The sequence below is a fragment of the Ailuropoda melanoleuca genome, chromosome 12 (assembly GCF_002007445.2).
Source record: "Ailuropoda melanoleuca isolate Jingjing chromosome 12, ASM200744v2, whole genome shotgun sequence".
NCBI lineage: Eukaryota > Metazoa > Chordata > Mammalia > Carnivora > Ursidae > Ailuropoda > Ailuropoda melanoleuca.
In genome coordinates this window covers 26,410,741-26,422,675 of record NC_048229.1, presented here as the reverse complement: position 1 = coordinate 26,422,675, position 11,935 = coordinate 26,410,741, and the positions used below count along the sequence as shown (strand labels likewise).

Genomic DNA, 11,935 nt, shown 5'->3' with positions numbered 1-11,935 from the left:
AGGGGCCTTTGGCCCAGGCTCTGACCACCTGTCTCAGTCACCTGGTCAGGGAGCTCCCCCATCTGTCTCCGTCTTCCTGCCATCTTTGTCTTCCTCCTCGTCTGTCCACTCCTCCAGGCTTGCTCCCCTCTCTTCCTCCTCCTCCCCATCTTCGCTAGACATGCCCTCCAAGCTCCCAGGTCCCTCTCTGTTCCTCTCTAACCCCCAGTCATCCCCCAAGAAGTCCAGGACAACCAGTGGGGGGCTCCTAGTGTCAGGATCCAGGTCTAGGAGCCCCTGGAACAATGCCAGAGCTGGAGGTGCAAACTGGTCCCAAGGTGGGGGTGGCTGAGGGGGTTGGGGCCTGGTGGTCATCCAGCCAGCAAAGGCCTCAAACTCAGGGTCAGGGGCCAGTGCCACATCCCAAGGGAAACAGGCAGTGGCAGCGCAGAAGAGAAGCACCCCCAGGCCCCAGGAGTCCAATGCTGGCCGCAGTGGCAGGGTGTCAGGAGGCAGTAGGAGGCAGAGCTCGGGTGGGGCGGAGGGCAGTGGCCCTGGTGGGGCAGGAGTTGGACTGCCCTCAGGCCGGGTCAGACCCAAGTCACCTAGGGCCACACGGCTGCAGACGGGGTCAAAGACCAGCACGTTGTCTGGTTTGACATCCGCGTGGACCAGCCCCCGGCCATGGAGGAAGTCCAGGGCTCCGGCCAGCTGGGCCATCACCCGCTTCACCAGCAGCTCTGGGAGGCCCTGGGGTCAAGGAGAGATGAAGGTCAGGGTGCCTTGTCCTCTTCTTTATTTGGTTTCTTGGAGTTCAAGAATTCAGAACCTCAGCCCAGTGGCCAACTCTAGTGTCCCCCACAGCTTCTCTGGATTATTGTCAGCCACACCCTGCTGCTATCTCTGTACTCCAGCCCCCAGTAGGTCTTCACTGGAACCCCAGACTGAACCAGAAGCTCTTCTAGCCTCCACCAACCTTCCCCTAACCCGAACACTCAAACCCACTCCTTACATTTCTTTCCTCCTCTCGCCCGAACACCCAGATCTCCAGTGGGAACCCAAATCTCATATTTAATCCTAATCTTAGTTCCTACTAATTTACATGGTGTGTCTAACTCAGACCCCTTCTGAAGTCATTTTTCTTCATCATTGGATTGAGAAATCTATCCATCCAGCTAGCCAGGCAGCTAGGCAGCAATCCATCTGTCAAACCACTCAACAGTCTACGCAGCAAGGTTTCTGCTTAACTTCTATTCCACCAACCAGTCAGCAATCCAATAATGTATTCAATTATTTATATCCAAAATTCATCCTTTCATTCTTCCTTCCATTTATCTACCATCCATCCACCCACCCATCAGTCCATCTTTTTATCCATTCACCCTTCTTTCCATCTTTCACCCATCCACCCACCCGTCAAGCCATCCATCTTTTCATCCACCCATCCACCCGTATTTCCATCCATCTATCCCTCTATCCATTCATCTGTCTGCCTCCTTTCTTTCCTTCTGTTTAGCTCCAACCCTATCTCAAATCCAAAATCTATTGCTAAACATGGCCCCACCCTAATCTTCAAACTCACGTACCCCCAGAATCTCATGGATTCAGTCCTAACCTGGTCTCCTCACCAGAGAGAACCTCATTTCAGCCAATCTCCAACTCGTTCTGTATATGTATCCTTGACCATCCCTGCCTCACTCGACAACCCCACCTGGGCTTTTCGCGCCTATTGCCAATCTATAATCAACCCACCCAACTCCACCCACACCCGAATCTCATTCCCAACCCCACCCCAGCCCCTGCCCATGCAAACTCGTGTTGGAATGGTTGGATGGATTAGGTTAGGGTTAGGTGTGGGATGGCACTGAGAGAAGTAAGGAGGGTGTCTGGGGGCTTAGGGCAGAGCTAGGTTGAACACTGTTTTGGGTGTCAAGATTGGAGATAGAAATGGGTTAGGGACACAGTCGTACATGGGTTAAAAAAAGGATGACCTTTTTTCCCCACCCGCCTCACCCGTTCCTTCAGCATCCCGCTGAGATCCCCATATGGCGCGTACTCCTGGGCGAAGGCAAAGTGTCGGGGGGTTTGCAGCGGTCCTGCCAGGGTCTGGAGTAAGCCTGGGTGTGACGAGACACAGCGGCCCACACAGAACTCTCTCAGGAAGGTGGTTCTCAGGACCGAGTCCCGACGCAAGAGCTTCAGAGCCACAGCAGGACCTGCCAGGGAGATGGGTGCAGAAGGGAACTCAGGGAGCTCTGGTCTTGCTGTGGGGCCTTAGGCAAACTGCTGAACGCTCTGAACTGCAGATGTCTCGTGTGTAAAGCAAGAGCGGCAGGGCATAGTGTCTGACCTCTCTCTGCTTCCAGTCTGTCCTGTGTGAATTAGGGGTTGAAGGCGACCTTCCCTAAGGACTCCCTATTCTGCTCTGTGGCCTTGCATGACTGGTTTACCCACTTTGAGCCTCAGCTTTCTCTTGAATAAAGTAGGGGACGTGGTGACTTGGGCTTCAATCCAAATTGCACTCCTGCCTTATTGTGTGACCTCAGGCAAGTCAACCGTCTTTGGGTTAGGTCTGTTCATTGGAAGATCAAAGTGTTCTTAACTTCCTGAGAGCTCCCATCAAGGGTTTCCATCATCTCCTGGGGATGCTCCTTGTCTCAGTGGCTTCTGAGAACCCTATTATGGGGAAGTTCTGGAGTGTGCCCTTCGATGGCCAAACTCACCTCCTTGGCGAGGCCGGGCAAGGAGTACACGGCCATAGGAGCCGGAGCCGAGCTCTCGGGTGAGGCGGTACAGGACACGGAGATTCCTCACTCTGGTCACCCTGGTGGCTGTCAGCTCCACGAGCCGTTGGAGGGCTGTAGCGGTGTCCTCCTGTCGGAGAGGAGCAGAGGTGGGGACGGGGTGAGTCTGGGGCCCACTGAGAGCAGCGGGGGAAAGTGGAGGTCCAGCCCAGAGCTGAGGTGAGGGTGCCAGGGTGATGGGGTCATTGTCCCCCAGGAGAAGAATGAGTCACAGTGACTCACCGGCCTTGGGCCACCTGTTTTTGTGTCTTGGCAGGGTTAGGGGTGATTGTCTCAGAGACCCTGCCCACCATCATCAGGGGGAACCACCAGGAGCCCCCAGCCCCAGCTGGGACTGCACCCTCAGCTAACGCAACCCGCACTGCGCCCATCTCTCTCTCCATCCTCTCCCTGTGCTTCCCGTTCTTTTTTCTGAGTCCGTTGCCCTGATGGCCTCAGTCTTGCGTTGTGTCCTCGGGTTTGTGTTATTCTGGGTCTCTGCTGTTTCTCTGTTTCCCTGTCTCTTCCTTCTCTTTGTGTGTTTGTCCACTGTCCCTCTTCGTGTCTATCTCTGACTCTGTTTTTCTGCATCTCTCTTTCTTTCTCTTTCCCTGTCTCCCATCTCTCACCTCCGGGTCCCCATCCTCATGGTTCTCGGGCTCCCTGAGCTCCGTTGCAGAGTCCCCTGACATCAGCTGGACCTTGTACAAGCGAGCACCCCTTATCTGTGTTGCCCGTGTTCCACTGTACACCACAGGTCCTCGCCCCACAGAGCCAAGGTCTAGAGACCGTCTGAAAGGGTCTGCCTTGGTCTCCCTCTGCCTGTTTAAGTCGGAGGATTTCTCTGCCGTGCTCTGCCAGATTCCTGCCTCGTTGTCAGCCCAGGTCTCTGTGTGTGTGTGTCTGTACTATCCTGCCAATCTCTCTGCTTCGTCTCACACCTCCTTCCCCTCTCTGACCTCGCAGGATCTTTGCTTCTGTGTGATTGTCTGTCTCCCAGACACTCTCTCCACCAGCCTCCCTGACCCTGTCTGGCCCCTGTCCCAGCTCTCAGATCTCCTGGTGGGTCTCCCTATCCTGTCTCTCGTCCCCACTCTCTCCCCACTGTTGTCACCCCTGTCTGTCGTTCAGGATATCCCACACTTTCCCTCCTTCTCTGTTCTCCTGCTCGGCTGTGCTCTGGCCTGCTCTCCCCAGTGTCTCTCTGTCTCCCTCCTCCCGTCTTTGTTCTTGACTCTCTCTCAGAGCCTTTGTCCCTCCCTTTCTCTGGGCCTGGGACAGGGGTGTGTGTGACAGCTCAGAGACATCCTGTCCCCCCCACACCCCTCCCTCACCCCCTCTGACCTGCTGTCCCCCTCCCTCCCCCTTCCAAACTTAGACCAGCTTGGACTCTGGGCTCTGGTCCCAGGACAGAGGGGACAAAACATATTGTGAACCCCCAAGGGCCAGGCCTGGCAGCAGTGAGAAAAGGGGAGACAGGGCTTCCTTACATACCTTACTTGGTATAGGAGACCCAGAGCTTCACGCTCTCTGCCATCCTCCATGGGATGGGAGTCTGGCCTCCAAGAAACAGGGAGACTGTTCCCAAAGCCCTGCTCTTTAATGTCAAGTCCCACCCCCAGCCCCCTCCTCCCTCAGACCCTGGAGTCCAGATCCCCAACCTCTCCTCCCTCAGACCCAGGAGTCTAGACCCCCAGCCCCTCCTCCCTCAGACCTAGAAGTCCAGACCAGCCCCCTCCTCCCTCAGACCAGGAGTCCAGGCCCCCAGCCCCCTCCTTCCTCAGACCCAGGAGCTCTAATAGCCAAGAGATGCATTGAGGGAAAGGACTTCTTTCCTGTTCTCAGCACTTGCTGTGAGCCTGCTTCTGGGCAGGGGCTGGGGAAGGGCTTTACCCTGGATCCTCGCAGCCATCCAGAAAGGGTGGAGATTTATCCCCAGTTCACAGAGCAGGAAACTGAGGTTGTGCGCCGGGACCGCCTTACACAAGGTCAGAGTGGGAAGAGGTGTCTGGTGGGACCTGAGCCAGGTCCGAGTGACTCACAGCCCTGAGTTCTGCCCAACTTGGTTTCCCTACTACTACAACCCTGCTATTAATAAAGATACAGTGACGACGCTACCCAGACTCTGGAAGGATCCCCGGGAAACTGGCTCCGACGCTGTCCCTGGGAACCCAGGCAGGGGGTGGGGCAGGGAGCAGAGAGAGATCTTCCTTTGCTCTTTGATTTTTGGGGGGGTTGACGGTGAAAAGCTCTGCAAAGGTGCAGAAAAGTCAAAAGACCCCGACAGGGACCGCCTCCAGTGTACTGACCACACTTCACATGTTTACTTTTTCCGATATTTGCTGTATCTCTGTTTTCTGTGGGGGGAGTGAAGTATTTCAAGGTAAATTACAGCTTACTGAAATCTTTTTGGGTGAAACGGTATGCCGCCTGGTGTTCACTTTCAAATATTCCGGCAAGAGAAAATCCAAGAATGCGTGTGGGGTGGGGAACGCTGGGACAGGAGCAGCACTCGCCTTGCCAAGCGCGAAGAAGGGGATCCTTTACTCTTTATGTTTCGTTGTGCTGGACGTTTTTCCTCATAAAAAGCGAAGTGTCGTCAAATACACTACAGACAGCATGAGAAATTATTGCAACACGGGGTCTGCGTCTCTATGAAAGCTAGGACCCTTTCCAGCTCAACGGCATTGCTTTTGTCAATCGCATCTAGTGGCTTTAACAGTAATTCCAGAAAATCAACTGATACCCAGTCCTATTCTGTTCACCCCAGTTTGTCCAAATAAATCCTCTGTTGCTGCTGTAGTTGGGTCAGTGATCAATGTCAACACCCAGCTTCGGGGGAAGTTTTCATTGCTGTGCCTTTTGCACTATTTGAATTTTTTCCCCCAGCATGGGTTACCTATTCAAAAACCGAAACTAAAATGAATAAATACAATGATGACTATTTATTCAATGCCTCTCAGATGCCAGATGCCAGGCCTTGGCTTTTTTTTTTTTTTAACACTTTGTGGAATTCTCCCTGTAAGCCCTGGATAAGTAGAATGATGGTTTCCAAATTACCGATGGGGAAACTGAGGCATGGAGCAGCAGAGGCATTGGCCAGCAGACAGTGAGAGGCAGAGTCAGGATTCCATGAGGGTCTGGGGCCTCCAGGCTGCTCTCTGTCCCCTGTCCGTGCAGCTTGAGGGAGGCAGACCCCCACGTGTCCTACCAGAGCTGAATTCTTCCCCTGGGGACTTGGGGCCGGATGTGTGTGCGCAGAGGGCCGCGGGGACCACGGAGCAGTGCTACCCTGGAGCCAGAAGGTCAGCCTGCAGAGCCACCTGGGTCTGCTGGGAGGAGGGGAAGGGGGGAGGCTGCAGGCCTCTGGCCCTCCCCGGCCCCCTGAGAGGCTCACTGATGATCCGGGGAGCTTTGCACCTCCCCATTTAGCAACGCCACCCCACAGGGTCACCCGGAGTGACTTGGAGAAGGCAGGTGTGGGCAGGGGAGGCTCCAGTTCTGGCCCCAGGGTGCACACACCCATTAAAGTTGGCCTCTAGGCCTCCCGCCTGTCCCCTCCTGTGTCTGCTGTCCGCCAGTCCCCAAGGACTCTTTCAGTGACTGTCCTGGTTCAGTCCCTCCTGGCCCAGTGAGCGCTCTCCTTCAAGCGTCCACCTGCCCCCGTGCCTCAGTTTCCTCCTTACGAGTTGGGAGTAATGGCAGGTTCTACCCAGAGCATTATCATCAAAGAAACATTTAACATTTATAGTGTATGTTATATTTATAATATGTTATATATTGTATATAATACAATAATAGATGTATAATACATTACCTTGTATATAATTATATTATGTATAATATATACCATCTTATATATAGTAGAGCATCTTATATGTTATGTATACTTTTATTACTTTTTTAAAGATTGATTTATTTGTGAGAGAGAGAGCACAGCAGGGGGAGGGGCAGAGGAAGAGGGAGAAGCAGACTCCCCGCTGAGCAAGGAGCCCGATGATGTGGGGCTCGATCCCAGGACCCTGGGGTCATGACCTGAGCTGAAGGCAGATGCTTAGCTGACGGAGCCACGCAGGTGTCCCTGTTAGACATATATTTTAAAGATTTTATTTTTAAGTAATCTCTACACCCAGTGTGGGGCTCGAACTCATGACCCCAAGATCAAGAGCCGCGTGCTCTGCCAACTGTGCCAGCTGGGTGCCCCTATTATTTATATATTTTATATTTTTTCCAAATAACTTTAATGAATAAAATATAAATGGAAAGATCACATAAAAAATTGAGTTATACTTCAAAGACTGTGCCTTTGACAACTTAACCCACCTGCCCTCTCAACCCAATCTTAGGCCAAAAAAAAGATCAATAGAAAAAGAAAAAAAAAAGGTAACATTGAATTAATTTGTTTTGTCTGGAAAGAATAAGACGAGGGGGTGCCTGGGTGGCTCAGTTGGTTAAGCATCTTCTTCAGTTCAGGTCATGATCCCAGGGTCCTGGGATCGAGTCCTGCATCAGGCTCCTTGCTCAGTGGGGAGTCTGCTTCTCCCTCTCCCACTCCCCCTGCTTGTGTTCCCTCTCTCCCTGCCTCTCTCTCTGTCCAAATAAATAAAATCTTTAAAAAAAAAACAACAAAGAATAAGATGGGGGCACCTGGGTTCAGTCTGTGAAGCGTCTGCCTTCGGCTCAGGTCATGATTCCAGGGTCCTGGATCAAGCCCCACATGGGGCTCCCTTGCTTAGTGGGGAGCCTGCTTCTCCCTCTCCCTCTGCCCCTCCCCCTCCCCCTGCCTGTGCTCTCTCTGTCAAATAAATAAATAAATAAAATCTTCTTTTTAAAAAAAGAAAGAATAAGATGATAAACTAGCAAAGCAAAATCTTGGCTTTTAATCATTATCATGATGTGGCTGACAGTCTGGTGATGAAGGCTGGGCTGCTTTCTCTCCTGTTTTCGAAACAGTAATTCTCTTTTCTCTCTGGTGACCAGTGGTGCCCCTTGGCTCCTATGCACATTGAGTAAATATTCCTAAATAAAATAATAGATGAAGGGCACCTGGACGGCTCAGTCAGTTAAGTGTCTGCTTTTGGCTCAGCTCATGATCTCAGGGTCCTGGGATTGAACCCCACATCAGGCTCTCTGCTCGGCAAGGAGTCTGCTTCTCCCTCTCCCTCTGTATTTTCTCTCTCAAATAAGTAAACTAATTAATTAAATTAAATTAAATAACAGATGAAAACACTCAACACAGCACCTAGAATAGAGTGATTGCTTAATGAGGTCACTATCATTACGTATCATCCCAAATACTCTGATGGCGGCGTGGACAACGGCACAGCTCTGGGGCTTTACAGACCCGTACAGGAATCACATTTAATCCGCACAACCTGCCTGGGATGTAAATGCTGTTATTTTCCAAGACACAGGCCACGCATATCAACCTTCACTGCGCCCGACCGTAGGGCACAGCCGCACAAAACCTTGCTAAGGTTCCTCACGCAATGGAATATTTTAGCCATACACACAGCAAAAGTATCCCAAATAATATAACGAGTCCCTACACGTCCACCACTGTCCAGTTGAAGACCGAGGACTTTTCTGCTGTGATTGGAACCTGGGGCATACTTACCAACCGTGCTCCGAGTCTCTCCTCTGCCTCCCTGAAGTAAACACTGTCTCTAAGGAGGTATTTGTTATTCATTTAAAAAAATGCATTTGCTACATATGTAGCAACACACAGCTACTATAGGGGGTCTCACCACGCCTGTGCTTAAATGTTGTATAAATAGCATCATGTCCTCACAAGCTCAGCCCTTGTTTGCGAGCTTTCTCTGTGTCCTTACATGGAGCTCAGGCTCTTTCCTCTGCAGAGATGCTGCATGTTCTAGCCTAGGAACCGGCCGTGTTCTAGGGATCCGTCCTTCTGAGGCCGGGTACTCTATGTTACTTCCATCTTGCACTCTGACAAGCAGGGATCCAAAGAATATTCTCACACATCCTGCCCCCGTGACCTCACACTTTGGTACAGCCACGTGCTCTCCAAGGTGGTTCTATCTGGCATTGATCTTTTATTGTCATTTTTTGAAATCGTAGGCTCCTCAGAATCTGAAGAAAGCCATAGAGACCTGCATTGTCTAATACAGAAGCCACCAGCCACATGTGGCTCTTAAGCACTTGAAATGTGGCTGGTCCAAATTGAGAAGTCCTGTGAGTGTAACACAGACCACAGATTTCAAAGACTTAGCACGAAAAAGAGAATGTAAACTCTCTCACTGATGATTTTTGTATTAATTACATGATGCCGTGATGTTTTGGATACTCAGCCAATTGCAGTCTTTGCGGATCCCGTATTTGCAAACTCGCCTGCCCACGGAAAGTTGCCTGCAGTCCTCAAGTCACCATCACGGCACTCTGGTGGGCTTGCGCCGGGTGCTGAAAGTTTGAGCCAGCCGTGGGTGCACACGGGGACCCTCTGCCTTCTCGTTCCACCTGTCCCCCTGCAAACAAGCGTCCTTCCTGCAGCCTGGCTAGTGCCACGTTTTTCACAGTATTGTGCTTTTTTGTTGGTGACTCTGTGGTTGAAAGCGGCCCCCAAGCTGGCTGGTGCTCCTGGGCGCAAGAAGGCTATGGTGGGTCTTACCGAGGAGTATGTGTTAGGGAGGCTTCCTTCAGGCCGTTGGCCGTGAGTTCAGTGTGAGCGAGTCAACGGTATTAAGTAAGGTGTCTTTAAGCAGAACCCAAGGAAAACAAGGTTATGTACTGAGCGGTTAGTGAGAATACTGTGACAAAGGCCCACAAGAACCCAACCCCGTACTTCGCCCAGGGGCAGCGCTTCCATATTCCTGAGTCAGCCGCATTCACTATGACTTTACAGACTGTAACAGGACGCATAAGGAGAATCAAGTGTATTGAGCCCCTGGAATAAGGAAGACACACTGTATTGAACCAAATCAAGCATCAGGATTATTTTCACCGTGTTTCTTTTTTACTTTTGGAAAAATGGAAACACGATTTGGCAGACAGCATCCAGGCTGACCGACCCTGCTGGAACGCTCTAGAAGTCTAGAGACCACGGGTTAAGAATCACCGCCTTGTCCATGTCCACTGGGCTGCAGGCCAAGGTCCCTCACATATGTGGACCAGAACCCCACCTTCCTCCTGGCCTCCAGTGTCTCCCAGTAGAGGGTCCCACCCACCACCCCAAAAGCATCTAACACAGAGACAACATGGGTCCCTCTCCTCAATAGCTTCCCGTGGCTCCCTCTTCCCCTTAGGATAGAGCCCAAGCTCCCCACCCCGGCCTCTGGGCCCTTCTGGGGCTGGCACGAGCCCCATCTTATCTGCCGCCCCGCCCTGTCTCACCCGACACCCCAGTCACACGGAAGGACTCACAGTTCCCTGGAGCGCACTGGACTCTCTCTCCCTCTCTCAGGAAATGTGTGTGGGACGAGACTGACGGATGGCCGAGGGCACTTGTAACGGCTCCGTAAATCCCGCGTGATTAACGATAATTATAGCTAGCACTGACTGAACTCTGTGTGTTACCGGCCCCTGTGCTAATCCTCACAGCAGCCGGGAAAGGTAGGTCCTATTCTTAGCTCCCTCCATTTTATAGTTCAGGGAAGGGAGGCTCGCAGAGGTTAGATCTTTCGCTCTCTGTCCCGCTAGGGGTTCACACATCCTCTCCCCCGGCCTCCCTGCTGTGGGGAGATGTCTGCAGGCCAGGAGCTGGGACAGATGTGTAGCAAGGTTGCTGACTTCGCTGGTTTCCATTCAAATTCAACATGCATTTCCTGGGGCCACGGTCAGAGCAAAGACAAGCAAATAGGTTCTGTCCCCGCTGGGGAAGAGTTTAGAAGGCGCAGTGGGCAAGGGTGCAAGCAATCATAAAACAAAGTGTCCCCTGTTCTAATGGAGGGGACAAAGTGGGGCCCGCAGGTGACTCTGAAAGGGCTTGACGGGATGACGAACGGGGGTGAAAAAGGCTTCCAAGCAGAGGCCTGTCCTGTCTGGGATTGACGTTGAGACAGGCTGGTTGAATAAGCGTGGAGTTATGGACCAGGACTGCGGGGTCTGGGGTAGAGAGAAGGCCATGAGAGCACTGGTCCCTGCCCTCGAAGGCTGATCTGCAGAGGCTGGAATGGGATGGGTCGCTGCCCAAGGCCTGGAGGGGATGGGGCGCTGCGGGGCAATGTGTCAGGGGGTTCTTTCTGGGGTGACAGGAGCGTTCTAAAGTTGGTCATGGTGACAGTCACATGGCTCTGCTACCACACCGGAGGTCATTGACTGGTACACTTTAAATAGACGAATGGTGTGGTAGGAGAAGCCTATCTCAAAACTATAAAAAAAAAGTCCCCACTCTGGTGGCGCCAGCATCCTCGCGGGGCCGCAGAGAACGTGACGGGGCGTGTGACACCCCTTCTGCCTGTGGATCACAGAGCGATTTTCAGCAATGATCATGGAACAACCATCACCATCGTTTTCTTGGTTTGGGGGAGGGGTTTCTTTCCTCTTTTTCTTTTATTAATAAACTTTAGTTTTTATTTCTTTTCAAGATTTTATTTATTTGCCAAAGAGACAGGGAGAGAGAGCACAAGCAGGGGCGGAGGGATGCGGGACTTGATCCCAGGACCCTGGGATCATGACCTGAGCCGAAGGCAGACGCTAAACGACTGAGCCACCCAGGGAGGGATCCCAGTAAACTTTAGTTTTTAGAGCAGTTTTAGATTCATGGCAAAATTGAGAGGAAGACACCGAGATTTCCCACAGACCTCCTGCCCCAACTCACTCCCCCCCCCCCCCGCATTATCAGTGTCCCCCGCCAGAGGGTACATTTGTCACCGTTGATGACCCACATTGACTCCATAATCATGGAAAGTCTGTAGTTTACGTGAGGGTTCGCTCTTGGCGTTGCCCATTGCGCAGGCTTGGACGGATGTATGACGTGTGTCCACCATTACAGCATCGCACAGGGTAGCTTCAGCGCCCTAGGGATCCTCCGTGCACCCCTCTTTGTCTGTGAGCCCCTAACCCCTGGCAGCCACTCACCGCGTTACTGCCTCCATAGCTTTACCTTTTCCAGAACGTCCTACCGTTGGAGCCTTTTCAGACGGGCTGCTTCCCTTAGTGACGTGCACGTAAGGCTCCGCCTTGCCTTTTCACGACCCGTTAGCTCATTTCTTTTT

The 11,935-nt window shown here is 52.2% G+C and overlaps 1 protein-coding gene across 1 annotated transcript; it reads right to left on the bottom strand.

The window, feature by feature from the left end:
- Positions 1 to 2: 2 nt before the first annotated feature.
- SBK3 (SH3 domain binding kinase family member 3) lies at positions 3 to 11,668 on the bottom strand. The gene is made up of 5 exons (XM_019807116.1): positions 11,641 to 11,668; positions 10,143 to 10,177; positions 2,703 to 2,853; positions 1,993 to 2,195; positions 3 to 729 (listed from the first exon to the last, which is right to left on the bottom strand). Exons 1-5 carry the CDS (start codon positions 11,666 to 11,668, stop codon positions 46 to 48), a joined length of 1,101 nt encoding a protein of 366 aa, XP_019662675.1. The 3' UTR covers positions 3 to 45.
- Positions 11,669 to 11,935: the final 267 nt, after the last annotated feature.